The sequence below is a fragment of the Cnephaeus nilssonii genome (genome assembly GCF_951640355.1).
Source record: "Cnephaeus nilssonii genome assembly, chromosome: 10".
Lineage (NCBI taxonomy): Eukaryota > Metazoa > Chordata > Mammalia > Chiroptera > Vespertilionidae > Cnephaeus > Cnephaeus nilssonii.
Window position 1 is genome coordinate 36,829,851 of NC_137081.1, and position 14,973 is coordinate 36,844,823.

The following is a 14,973-nucleotide window of genomic DNA, read 5'->3' on the forward strand; positions in this document are numbered from 1 at the left end:
GTCCCAGGATGTGTTTTTTTTGTTGACTGGTTTTAATATTGCCTTTATTGGTAAATGTAGTAAAATCTTCATTTTGATCCTATTAGGAATTTGCAATACTTGTATTTAGACTTTGGTAAGTTGTTTACTTAATTTGACCTGATGAGAAAATCTAATAATTTCTTCAAACAATAGTGTACTGAAGTGTTTTAGTTAAATAAGTAAACAAATTTCATAAGCTCTTGAATTGTTAGTTTGTAAGTAGAGTGTATATGTGCCAATTTCAAAGGAAGCTCTTGTTTTAAGTAAAAGAGCCTGTACTGGAAAATATTTTGTTATCACATAGTTGCTTATTGTAGGTACTGAACAGTAATAAAACTACATCTTTAAAACTATTTTATAAGTCATATGAACTATTTCAATTAATTCCAAAGGTTGAGGGTTTTCTTTTAGTTCATCCATTTATTCTTCATTTATTGAATGTCTTTTTGAATACAGGGAAACATACTTTAAAATGTAGCTTTCAATGCCAAGAAGTCCCTATCTTAGTGAAGTGTGGTTGTGGGAGTCTTGAGAAGGGAGTTAAAAGTTCCAGTCTGGGGGAGATGGAAGGAAAAGATAGTTATATTTGTGTTACTTTTGATGTATGAATACAAGCTTCAGCCAGGCAACTCCTTGTAGCCAGTTATTATTTAAGATTCCAGAGCTTTTATTCAGTAGAATATATAGATACAAAATACCCAAGGTTATAAAATAACTTATTAATGTCTAATGTCCTCCTTACAGGCATAAAACCTCTAAACTTCATATCATTTTCCATACTTGCAGTACATTCTGTGGGTTGAGAGAGTTAGATTCTATATTAATTTTTAAAATTTTGGACAAGTTATTTAACTTTTTGGATTATAATTTTTTTATTTGTAAATTGAGACCAGTGATTGTCAGGGATATACCATATAATAATTTTGGAAGGTTTTAAAACATACACATATTTAGATCTTTTTATTTATTTATTTAAAAATATTTTTATTGATTTCAGAGAGGAAGGGAGAGGGAGAGAGAGAAACATCAATGATGAGAGAGAATTATTGATCGGTTGTCTCCTGCACCCCCCACACTGGGGATCGGGCTCGCAACCCAGGTATGTGCCCTGACTGGGAATTGAACCTTGACCTCCTGATTCATAGGTCAATGCTCAACCACTGAGCCACGCTGGCTGGGCACATATCTAGATCTTGACCCAAACCTATTGATTAAAAAAGCCCCTGAAGTGGCTGATGTTATAAATCATTAAAATAAGTAAACTGTAAGTTATTAATAACTCAGATTTTACCTCAGGAGGAGCTGCTCATATATATATTTTTAGTTACTTGATTAAACTCTTACACAGTAAAGTTTGTGATTATGGGAAGTGGGTATGGTAGGCTATCATTTTTATTATTTGATAATCACTAATATTATTAGAATGGATACCTGATTAAAATAAAATTGATTAGAGAGAGAAACAGCCTTCTGTATGTGCCCAACCAGGGATTGACCCCAAAACCTGGGTATGTGCCCTGACCGGGAATCGAACCCTCCACTTTTCCATGTATGGGGATGATGCTCCAACCAACATGGGCCAAGGGTGGATAACTGATATTTTGCATAATTTAAACGTCATTAAAAACTGAACACAGCCCAGCTGGTGTGGTTCAATGGTTGAGCATTGACCCATGAACCAGGAAGTCGATTGTTTGATTTCCAGTCAGGGCACGTGCCTAGGTTGCAAACTCGGTCCCCAGTAGGGGGCGCGCAGGAGGCAGCCAACCAATGATGTTTCTATCCTTTTCCCTTCTTCTAAAATCAATAAAAACATATTTTAAAAAAACCAACAACATAATTTGGAATCACTTTAGAATTCGGCACTACCTCAGGCATGTTTATGAAACTTGATTTGCATTATATCACTGATGTAAGGAAATGCTAATCTGTAGCTATTTTTATTATTGGGACAAATTCTTAGTTATGTAGTTCTTAGTTACTCTTATAACTAGAGACCCAGTGTACAAATTTGTGCATGGGTGGGGTCCCTCTGGGTGGCCTGCAGGGATTGGGCTGAAACCCACAGTCCAACGCTGCCTGCAGCTCCTACCTGCTGCTCCTGCTCATCCCGGCCCCACTGTGCCTGACAGGGCTCGTGCCCAATCAGTCCCGATAGGGAGAGGCTCGTGCTGCCACAGCAGTGCTCGCCAGCCATGAGCCCTGCATCTGGCGCCCTCCCAAGGGGAGTGGCCTGCGGGATCGGGCTGAAATCGGCTCTCTGACATCCCCTGAGGGGTCCTGGGGTCCCGGGGTCCTGGATTGCGAGAGGCCGCAGGCCAGGCTGAGGGACCCCACCGGTGCACGATCGGGCCGGGGAGGGACTGCGGGAGGGCTCCAGGGCATGTTGGGCCCATCTTGCTTAGTCCCGATTGATCGCCCGGACCCCAGCAACAAGCTAACCTACCAGTTGGAGCATCTGCCCCTGGTGGTCAGTGCACGTCATAGCGAGCAGTTGAGCAGCCTTAGCATATCATTAGCATATTACGCTTTGATTGGTTGTTTGGTTCTGCCGTTTGGTCTATTTGCATATTACCCTTTTATTATATAGGATTTTGGGGAAGTGGATTAATTGGAAGGTTAATTTATAAGAAATAACATGTTAAACTGATAGTCTAGTCTGAGGAAAAGTCAGATATATTTTAATATGATATTGAAATGGAATTTACATAGTTGTCTTTTGTTCAGTCTGGTTAAAGATTAGGAAATTCAAAATATCTTAAAGTAATTTTGTTGTATCTATGTGTGAGAATTAACAGAAGAACTCTTAGTGCATTCCTATTTCCATTTGGAAAATATAGGCATGTTTGCATTGATTTTTATACTTTGGATTGGAAGGAAGTTAGGTGATATTTGAAAAATAGTTTCAATTTGAGTTGAAGTGCAAGTCATCCAATAACAATTTATTCTTATTTTTGGCTACCGTTTCTTTTTAAGGTATGTAAAATTTCACCGATGGTTTGCTCCTATTTTTATAGTTGCATGTAGTCTTTATTTTTCCTTCTAGAATTATTTTAAGTTTATTTAGAAAGAGCACCAAGAAACTGATGTGGTTGTCCTTACACAGTATTTCAATATATATGAATAGTATAACATCTATGAATCTATTGTATACTGCAACTCGCTACTTAGAATACCTTTAAAATTGTAGCACCATATAGTTCTAATCTTGTTTTGGTATTCATAGTCTGCAGTGCATAAGATCTCTACTGAAACGTATGTCATAGTTTGACAATCATTGTTTACACGTAATTTTCTCTCTTTTTATTACAATGCTTCCCCAGCAAGGACAAGTTTGGAAGGTTTGCAAAGCTTTTCACCTTCCCTTTGCCCGCTTGCCCGCTTTCAGATCAGTTTCATGTTTCATAACTTCTCTTTCTGCAATCCACAACATAGTTATAGTAAACAATGAAAAAACATTAAATTGTAATACTGTATTTCTTCATACATAGTAGAGTGATATAAATTTTCAAAGAACACATCCTTTTAAAAATACAATAAAAAGACGTGAAATAGGAATGTTACAGTTTTAGTAATTCCCTAAGAAATAACATCTCACTAGCAAGCAGTTAATTGTCACATTATGAAACAGTAAGCAGTATTGAAAATTATATTCGGTATTACTAATAGTTCAGATAAAAAGTTCTAATGATTCCTTACATTTATGTAATGCTTTACAGTTTACTATAGAGAATGCTGTACTACTGAGGTGATAAAAATGTAAACATTTCCATTTGTTCTGTGCTTATGAGGTATATATAGAACAGATGTAGATTTATTGTTTGACGTGCTGCTGGTCTGATGGAAAACATTGCTGTAACTTAGATGTTCAGAGGAACAGGCAATACACTTCAGTACTATAAAGACAGTTTTAGCAGCTTCCTGTTCTTTTGAACTAGGGCTCTTGTTTAAAGTGAATGAGGAAAACATTTTGGAAAGACATGTAAACAAGCTTTTACTTTATAACACTTAGAAACATTTCCAGTATTTTTCTGAATATTTAATTTTGTAATATTTTATTAGCTTCAGATGAATACAATCCTACCTCAAACCAAGAACTTTTTTTCTTTTTCTTTTTTTTTCTTTTTTTTTTTTTTTTAGGTTTGAGCTTTTTCCTTCACTGCTGTTCTGCGTTAACTGCTTTAAAACTTTCCATGCATTTTTTTCAGTAGAAGAACATCTCTGTACTGTCTCCCATTGCATATTTCAGCTGTGACAATCCCTGCACTTTGCCTATTCATTTTATCACCTGCTCACCAAAAACAATAAATACCTCTCTAAATTCTGATTACAGATTTACTATTGTTCCTTGGTTTTAGAAGGATGCACTTCACTTTTTTAATTACTGTTGTTTTATAGGCATGCGGAGACCCCAAGGCAAAGCCATCCTACCTTATTGACAAAAATCTGGAATCTGCTGTGAAATTCATAGTCAGAAAGTTCCCTGCTGTAGAAACCCGCAACAACAATGTAAGTCATCTAAATTTTTGTATTTATTTAGCCATTAAGGGAAAGTAATGATAAGTAGACTGCTTGAAGTAGCTCTGATTTGTCTACTTTCTTATATTTTGATATACAAATTACATACATTGATTAAGGGTTTTTAGAGACAATGTTCTTATCTCTGAAACTGGAAAAAATGACTCTGAACTACATGCCATTTTATTACACACAACATAATAAATTAATTTCTTATACACTTCCCTTTCAAGTTGCAACAGAGAGTAAGGTAATAGATATGTATGTATTCCAAATATTTGCATGATTAGTTGGGGAGTTTTTTCATATAGTTATAATTTAACTTTGTTTTGATGTTAGTATCTTTTTAAAAATTTATCTTTATTGTAGAAAGTAGAGCTTGTATTGTTTTTATTAATTAGGTTTAGTTTTAAAATATGTTTGTTTCTTTAGTATCTTTATAACTGAGAAACTCATTTCTCAAATTTAATAATATAATAAGGTGATATTATTAAGATCTTTAGTATCCCATATTACTTTTCTCAAATGAGGAAATTTTTCTTAGTATATTGAAATATAATCATATTAAAAAATCTTCCTGATAAATTTATATATCTTTTGGTAGTTATTTATAATAACATCAATGAATATCTAATTTTAGAAAATTAGAGTTGTTTTACACCTTACGGTCTTTTCATGTAAATTTTATTGGCTTAGAATCTTTATGCATGTCTTCTCTTTTACTTATTTTTGTCTTTGATAGCCTCATGTTATAATCTTTACTATCTTTTTTCTTTATGTACAAACTTAGTCTAGAAATTTCCTCTTACATATTATCTCCCTACTTTTAAGAAGCACTGTTTAAAAAATATTTTGTTATCTTTTGATTTCCTCAAATTATGTATGCTCATTGAAGATTTGTAGTTAGCCTGTTGACACCACTTTTACTTTAAAACATTTTAATGGAGAGGGAAAAATACCAGTCAGAATTGATAAAATAAGTCTGGTAAAGTGATTTTTAAAGAATTAAAAAAAAAAGTGTGTGTGTGTTTTAAGTACAGGTTAATAAGGCCTCTCTTTGTTTCATAGAAGATTATGTTTTATCATTGGTATGTCACGGTATCTCAGTTCCTCATTACAAATGGGTGATTCAAAGCATACACTTAATAAGAACACTATTATTTGTTTGGAGAGCTCTTAGTTATTGACATAATTAGCTAATTTATCTGAGAGATTATATACTCAGTCTGAATGAGAAAGATTTTATTATGAAAATCTGTCTTAAATTTAATTTCATATAGTATACCTCTTTCTCATGGCTCAAAATCTCTGAGCTCTTTAGAGAATCTTTTAAGATGAATTTTTATATAGTACTAGAGGCGTGGGTACAGTCCCTAGGCCTGGCCTGCGATCAGGGCCATCTTCCTCAGCTGCCTGCAGCTGGCCCCGCCCCCCACCGCCACCCACCCCCAGTTCCCTGTTCGCCATTGGGTGATCTGTGCCTGATGGCCAGGGGAAGGGACCAAGAGGTCAGCTGTTCCTGCCTACTCGCCAGCCCCGCCCCTGCAGTGGGTGGTCATCAGGTGACCGGAGCCTGCCTGCCGGGGAAAGGGACCAAGAGGTGGTCAGTGCGCCTCATAGTGACTGGTCCAGCGGTCATTCTGGTTGTTCTGCTGTTAGGGTCAATTTGCATATTACCCTTTTATTATATAGGATAGAGGCCTGGTGCATGGGTGGGGGCTGGCTGGCCTGCCCTGAAGGGGGCCCAGATCAGGGTAGGGGTCCCTGCTGGGATGGGGCTGGCCTGGGCGAGGGGCCGCAGTGGTTTGCAGGCCTGCCACGCCCCTGATCTGGGTGGGGTCCCTGCTGGGGGGCGGTGCCAGCCTGGGCGAGGCGCCTGGTTTGCAGGCCGGCCATGCCCCCAATCCGGGTGGGGGTCCCAGCTGGGGGGTGGTGTGGCCTGGGCGAGAGGCCGTGGGCGGTTTGCAGGCTGGCCATGCCCCCGGCTTTGTCAGGAAGGATGTCTGGAAGATGTCCGGTCTAATTAGCATATTACCCTTTTATTAGTATAGATGTATGTGTAAATTTCCATCAGAATAATCATAGTTCAGAAGTATGAGGTCTTAGCAAATTGGCAAGATCTGCTTAAATATATAATCACTTTAATGGTGGTAAAACTTTTATTAAGCAAATAAGGAATTTTTGCTATTCTTGATTTGCTGGGCAAACTGTTAATAATAATGCTGTTGTTTTTTTCAATAGTTTTTACTTCTCAACTTGGAGCACAAATTAATTTTTTAAATAACAGCTTTAGTGAGATATTCGTGTATCATACAGTTCACCCATTTAAAGTATACAATTCAGTGGTTTTTAGTGTATCCACAGAGTTGTGCATCTATCACCACAATCAATTTTAGAACATTTTCATCATCCCAAAAAGAAACCTTGTACCCATTAGCAGTCAGTCCTGCCAAACCCCAGCCCTTAGGCAAACACTAATCTATTTTATGTCTGAATGTCTATTTTGGAACTTTCAAATAAATAGAATCATATGATATGTGGTCTTTTATGACTGGCTTCTTTCACTTAGCATAAGGTTTTCAAGGTTTATCCAAGTTGTAGCATGTATTAGTAGTACTTCGTTTCTTCTTATTGCCAAAAAATATTCCATTGTATAGCTATACCACATTTTATATATCCATTCATATCTTCATCAGTTGATGTTTCTGCTTTTTTGACTATTATGAATAAAACTTCTATGAACATTTGTGTAAAAGTTGTGTGAACATATATTTTCATTTCCTTTGGATATACAGGTGGGCAAAACTAGGTTTACAATTGTGAGTACATGAAACAGTTTATTCTTGTACTAGAGGGCCATTGCACGAAATTCGTGCATGGGTAGGATCCCTAGGTCTGGCTGGTGATCAGGGCCTCTCTGTGGGGCGACCGGTGGGGTGATCAGGGAGCTCCCGCTGGCATCTGCCGTGGCTGGCCTGGGGCCTGCCATCTGGGGGCAGCTCCTGCATTGACTGTCTGCCCCCTGGTGGTCAGTGTGCGTCATAGCCACTGGTTGTTCCGCCGTTCGGTCAATTTGCATATTAGGCTTCTATTATATAGGATTATTATTTACTAGAGGCCCAGTGCATGATTAAATCATGCACGTGTAGGGTCCCCTACACGCTTTCGCTTTCGATCACGGGGGAGCTGGGTGCCTGTCCGCTGGTGCACCAGGCCTTTCAGAAGCCTCCAGCGCGGCGAAGGCTTCTGAAAGGCCTGGTGCCTGAGTGGACAGGCACCCAGCTCCCACGCTTTTGATGGTCCGTGGCGGGACGTGAGCTCACTGTCCCAGAGGCCCCTTCTGTGCTGCAGCACAGCCATGGCGCAGACGCTGAACTCGTGCTGCCGCTGGCGACGCGAGCTCAGCGTCCCGCCGGCCCAATCGGCCACCCCGGCCACCCCAAGTCCCGCCCCCCCACGCCTCCTGGCCAATCGTGGGCATAGCGAAGGTACGGTCAGTTTGCATATTTGTCTATTATTAGGTAGGATTAGTTATTGTATTATTTTCCAAACAACTGTAAATCTGCTTTTGCCCAACCATCTATATACCTAGGGTGGAATTGCTGGGTCATGCGGTGATTCTATATCTAACCTATAAAATTAATTGTTCAAAGTTGTTGAATGTTATGACCATTTATAGAATTTACTCTGATTGTTTTGTTTGCAAGCTCTGTTTTGTCATATGGCCTTTACAGCTATTTTGTGTAATGGATGCTATTCTGTTTTTTTTTTTTTAATCTGCTTAAGCCTTATATAATTGGTATTTGTGAAGTTTTGTGATCTCAGTTTTGATCTGGGCCTGACAAAATTCTTGTGAGAAGTTCCTAGCCAACTTGGGTTAGGAAATAAGAAACGAGGAATTCAGTTTTATTTTATTTTTTAAACTCATAGACATAGTTCATGGAGGTTTAAGGACTGGGAATAATAGTAGCATCAGAGATTGTTAGGAACTTGAAGATTTCTGGCTACTGTGCCAAAGAAATGGTATTAATACCACAGTAGGCTTTTTTCTTCTTATTCCTGGTTTTGAGTCATCATAGAGTATACTTATTTTATTTCAGGGGTCAGGGAGAATGACTGGTTAGCACTATTTCTGTTTTGATTCATGCCATACCAGTACTACTTGTCCCCAATTTCAGAAAAGGCATTCTTCATGAAAAGAGAGAGATTGTGTCAGTGAAAAATCCAGAAGAAATTTTTTCCTGAAGTTTATAAAATAGATCCTTATTTTGCAGCCAGGAATTGTTAATTCTTGATTATTTATTTGGTAACTGTTCCACCCCTATACTTTTCAGTCCCATTAGAAGTTGTGAGCACATAGATATCTGTATACAACAAAGGAGGGCATTTTGGACAGATAGCAGTATTGGTCCTTAACATGACTTCAACAGTGATGATGTTGGATTCTGTTGAGTCACTTTTACTGTCTTGCTCAGGCCCCTTTGTGACCAGTTTTAAATTTTTATACCCAATTCTGGATTTAGGGAATGTCTGGGCCAAGGAATGGTTTTGTTTTCTGGGACATAGTGTTGAACTAAATGCTTCTTAAGCTTCAAAGCAGATGAAATAAGTAAAAGTCAAATAAATAAAAGACATACCAGTTTTATAAGTATAGCAGCCACTTGTGGAGTATCTAGTATTTGACAGGCTATGTATTTTAATAGAGTTACTAGATTTTCTCATTTAATTTCAGAATAAGGAAATCATTTCTCAGCTGAGAGATTGTCTAATTTGTCTATAACATGGTATCTTCCATTATTTTGAAAGTGTAACCGTCAAATGGATTTGTAATTTGTTTCCCATAGCTTTCTTTTTTTTAAATCCTCACAAGAGGATATGTTTTTATTGATTCTAGAGAGAGAGAAAGGGAGAGGGAAGGAGGTAGGGAGGGAGGAAAGGGGAGAGAAGGGTGGGAGATCAATGTAAGAGAGAAACATCTATCGATTGCCTCTTGCACATACCCCAACAGGGGATCAAACCCAAAACCTAGGTATGTACCCTGATGGGGAATCAAACCTGGGACCTTTCAGTGTACTGGACAATACTCCAACCAACTGAGCCACACTGGCCAGGGCTCCCATAGTTTTCTTGTGAGCATATAGAGGGGAATCTGTTATGTGCCTGGATAGAGAAAATAGTAGAAACTCCTTATTTTATTAACAGGTAAAGATTGTTTTGCCCAAGAAATTTTAAAATGAATTTTAAGCAAATGTTCAGATGTATGTTACAACTTTTTAATGAAATTTTTGTTCTAAAATTTTAAAACTTAATTTTCTCCTCTTTCTCCTTATGTTGTATTTATATCTAAAAGCTAGTTTGTGGTTTTGAAACAGTAAAAATATCTGGCACAAAAGCATCATTATGGAACTTGCCTATTTATTGTATATTTTAGTATAACATTTTTCATATTATTCCCAAAATAATGGGGAAATGATATAAATTACTGTATGTATGTTGAATCAGGCCTGAACTCCCTAAGAATGAAGATGTTAGTGAGAAGAGTGCCACAGAGTAATTTAAGGGTTCTAGATTGCGGTAAAGGCCATTATTAAAATAAGTTGAAAAATAAGTTTTCAAACTTATAGGAATATTTTATGTTATAGATATTATTTACCTCTTCTCTCAAGGAACACAGTATTATAAGATACTATAATAAGTTATATATATATTTAAATATACTTTAAAATATTTTTATTGATTTCAGAGAGGAAATGAGAGGAGAGAGATATATAGAAACATCGATGGTGAGAGAGAATCATTGATTGGCTGCCTCCTGCATGCCCTGCAACCCGAGCGTGTGCCCTGACCAGGAATCCTGCTTCATAGGTCGATGCTCAACCATTGAGCCATGCTGGTGGGCTTAAATATACTTTTATTGATTTATGAGAGGAAGGGAGAGAGGAGAGAGAGAGAAACATCAGTGATAAGAGAATCATTGATCGGTTGCCTACTACACGCCCCCTACTGGGGATCAAGCCTGCAACCCAGGCATGTGCCCTGACCAGGAATGGAACCATGATCTTCTGGTTCATAGGTTGAAGCTCAACCACTGAGCCACACCGGCCAGGCAAGTTATATTTTTATTTAAGTAGCTTACACGGTCACTCAGGGATATACAAAATAAAGTGACTCTAAAACTATCATGATTGGCATTCTAAAGTTGGTTCAGAGACACAGTGGTAGAGTCTGATTTTAAACACCATATTTTCTTTCTAGTGCTTGGCATGTAAGAGGTACTAAACACACATTTGATGAGTGAATGAACCATCTTGATAGGCTTTAACTTAGCTAACTTTTCATTCATTCAGATATTGTCTTAGATCTATGTCAGGGCCCAAACTGATTAACACTTTTTAAAAACTTTTTGTTATTAGTTAAAAAATAACTGTACTTTGTAGTAGAACTAAACAAATACATCTCATTAATGCTTTAGTAAAAGTAACCTGGAAAAAATAAAAGTCCCAACTTCTTAAACGTGTTTTGGGGGTGGGGTGGTGATATTGGGGATGGTTGTAGGGAGGCCCTTTACACATGCACTGTGGTTTAGTTAGGAGTGGAAGGAAAGGGTAAGGAAACTAATCTGCTCTGAGTTAATCTTTAAGAGGGCATTCTTTGTCTTGTGGTGGCTTCTGTTATGATGGTTGTATATTGTTAAGAGGATAGACTTTGGAATCAATAAAACAGAATTTGAGTTCTGGTCTTTCCACTTAGCTGAATGATTTTGGGTAAGTCATTTAACATCTCAAGTACTCTGCTGCTCTTATCTCTAAAATGGTGATAATACCTGTCTCAAGAAACAATTTATACTTTTACTAGTATGTTGTCAAGATTGTTAATGATTTCTTTTGGTTTTATAATCATAAATGTTCTGAGATTGAATTATATGCTGACTATTTTATTTTTCAAATTTTTATTGATTTCAGAGAGGAAAGGAGAGGAAGAGAGAGATAGAAACATTAATGATGAGAGAGAATCATTGATTGGCTGCCTCTTGCATGCCCCCTACTGGGGATTAAGCCTGCAACCCATGTATATGCCCTGACAGGGAACCGAACTGTGACCTCTTGGTTCATAGGTTGATGCTCAACCACTGAGCCACATTGGCTGGGCAGAATTCTTAAATTTATCTAGCCTAATAATCATACCACTTCTGTATAAGATTTCCTTTTTTTCTGGAGTCCACTCTCCTATAATCCTCTGTCTTCTAACTCTCCTCTGGACAGTTTGGGTAAGCCTGCTGCATAGCTTTCATCCTGGGACATAGTTCTCTTTATTGTCCTGAATGTAATGCTTTTCACTTGAGCTTTCACACTGAGTTTTCATGGAGTTTGGAAATCCACTGAAATTATGTATAGAATTTATGTATCAATGTATTTTTCAGCTTTCGTCATTCTTGTTCTTTGGTTCTTAGGATCCCAAAACACATCTGTTTTAAAATCACATAGTTTTGCGAGTCTTGTGTACTATATATTCTAATTATATTAAACTACTGTCATAACCATTTCAGCTTAAGGAAGCTTTCTGTGTTTTTTTTTGGTAAATGAATCTGACAGTGAGCATTTTACTAGGGTGTCACAGCATAGCCCCCAAGGAGATGCATTCCTGGTATTTGCATTTTCTTTAAATTTGCTGAAGTTACAGCTTGCCTTTAGTGATAGTATTATAGCTACATTTCAAACAGTTGTTAATTCCCATGGTTGCAATGATGATTGTGATGCCTTTTACAGTAGCAAAGGATGTTACCAATAACTAATCACTTGTTAATCTTTAACTTTGCCTTTTTTTTGTTTGTTTGGTCATTTCTTTGAAGGGGCTTTGATTAACTTTGGGTACCCTTTTAATACTTTTAGCATGGTAACTTATTTTTCATGGGAGGTCTGTTTTACCTGTTGTTAGATCAGAAGTTACTTGCTAAGATCCAAAATAAAAGACAGGAAAATAAACTACAACAAGTAAAGAATAAAGTTTCAAGACACTTATTTTCCTTTATTCTTCCTCGCACTCATTGTGGCTAAAAATGTTTTAAGTATGTACACCAGTATTCTTTGGACAATATCATCATCATCTTACATAATAAAAAGGTAATATTTAAATTACCATCACTCCGCTACGCCCATGATTGGGCCAGCGGGTGACACGGGGCGGGACTCGGGGTGGCTGGGGTGGTGATTGGGCTGGGAGGATGCTGAGCTCGCGTTGCCAGCGGCGACGCGAGCTCAGCGTCTGCGCGCCATGGCTGTGCTGCGGCACAGACAGGCCTCTGGGGCAGCGAGCCGACCCGGCGTTTTGGAGGTTTGGAGGCGGTGGGCGGTGGGCGGGTGGCGTGGCTCCCCGGGGAGGAGTCTGGCGGCAGTTGGGCCGCAGGAGCACGTGGCGGCGGCCCCAGCCTTCCTGGGCGGGAGGCAAAGGCAAGACCCTGGCCTGGGCTCTGGCCGCAGGAGGACCACGCCCCCGCCCCGCCTCGCCCTAGGGGCCAGGGACTTCGGAGCTGCCGACCAGCGGACAGACAGCTTACACGTGCATGATTAAATCATGCACTGGGCTTTTAGTATATAATAAAGAGGTAATATGCAAATGGTCGTTACACAGTGATGTGTAACAACCAATCACCAGGAGGGCGGGGCAGTGAGCCACGAGCTGTGGAGAGCTACAGGAGGGCGGGGCATCGAGCTATGTGCAGTGGAGAGCTACAGTGGCAGTGGGCAGGGCGGCCGCCAGCTGAGGCAAGCAGCAGCGAGCTACTCGTGCACGGATTCGTGCGCAGGGCCACTAGTATATAAGATAATATACTGTGTCAGTCCTCATTGCCTAGTATAGGATAGAACATATGTAGAACATAGGGAAAAAATATATATATATATTTAAAAAAATATTTTATTGATTTTTTACAGAGAGGAAGAGAGAGGGATAGAGAGTTAGAAACATCGATGAGAGAGAAACATCGATCAGCTGCCTCTTGCACACCCCCTACTGGGGATGTGCCCGCAACCAAGGTACATGCCCTTGACCGGAATCGAACCTGGGACCCTTGAGTCCGCAGGCCGACGCTCTATCCACTGAGCCAAACCGGTTTTGGCGGAAAAATATATTTAAGTGCTTCTTTCTTTAAAGGATTACTTTATTTTGGGTGAGCATTATATAACTTCTTGGCCCAAATGGCCATGCCTGTTTTCTCTTGCCTTGGGGCCTTTATTTATACTGTTTTTACTATCTGGAACATTTTTTCTTTCACTAAGTTAACTTCTCGTCTTTCCGCTCTATCCTTAGATATCACTATTTCAGAGAAGCCTTCTCTAACCCTTTCTAATTAGGTTAAGTGCTGCATGTGTGTTTCCGTAGTCCCCTTTACTTATCATTTAACTTTTTATTTAAAACATTTATTGAGAGCCCTCTATGATCCAGGTCCTTTTCTGGGAGTGGGAATCCAGCAGTGAATAAACAAATCATTACTCTTATAGAGCTTACATTCTGCTGGACAGATAGACCATAAAAAAAGAATAGAACATACCAGATAGGGATGAGGTATTTTATTTTTTATTTTTTTTTAGAGAGAGAGAAAAGGAAAGGAGAAAGAAACATCCATGTGAAAGCGAAATGATTGGCTGCCTCCTGCTTGCCCCCTACCAGGGATCAAGCCTGAAACCCATGCTTGTGACTGACTAGAAATTAAACCAGCAACCTTTTGGTGCACGGGAGGACCCTCAGCCAACTGAGCCACAACGGCCAGGGCTTAAGAAGAATAAAGCTTAGTAAATGAACAAATGTGATAGTGGGGAGGTGCTAATTTATGATGATGACTAGGGAAGCCCTAGCCAGTTTGGCTCAGAGGATAGGGCATTGGCCTGCGGACCGAAGGGTCCCAGGTTCGATTCCGATCAAGGGCACGTACCTTGTTTGCAGGCTTCTCCCCGGCATGAGTTCTGTCTGGTAAGGGCTTGTGCAGGAGCAACCAATCCATGTGTTTCTCGCACATTGATGTTTCCCTCTGTCTTTCCTTCTCTCTTCCACTCTAAAAGTCGATGGAAAAATATCATTAGGTAAGCATTAACAACAATAACAACAACAACAAAAAGGAATGATGCCCAGGGAAGGCCTTACTAAGGAGGAGGCATTAGGGCAGATATTTGAAGATAAAGGGGTGAGGTGAATTGGGGAAGAAATAAGACCCCAAGGATTTTGATTTGGACAAATATAAAGATTTACTGGGGTAAGGAAGCAAGAAGAAAAGGTTTGGGATTGAGGCTACAATAGCTTAATATTAGATATGTTAAGTTTGAGAGGCCTACTAGAAATGTGAGTGGAGATGTTGAGTAGTCAATTGTATACAGATTGTCCCCCACTTACTATGGTTTGGCTTATGATTTTTCTGCTTTACAGTGGTGTGAAAGCAGTATG

The 14,973-nt window shown here is 39.1% G+C and overlaps 1 protein-coding gene across 1 annotated transcript in view; it reads left to right on the top strand.

The window, feature by feature from the left end:
- The window catches only part of NCKAP1 (NCK associated protein 1), an 88,843-nt gene that overhangs the window by 4,088 nt on the left and 69,782 nt on the right, over positions 1–14,973 (top strand). Inside the window, exon 2 of the mRNA XM_079782616.1 lies at positions 4,420–4,530. Coding sequence (XP_079638742.1) covers positions 4,420–4,530 — 111 coding nt within the window. The remainder of the gene's footprint in view (positions 1–4,419; positions 4,531–14,973) is intronic.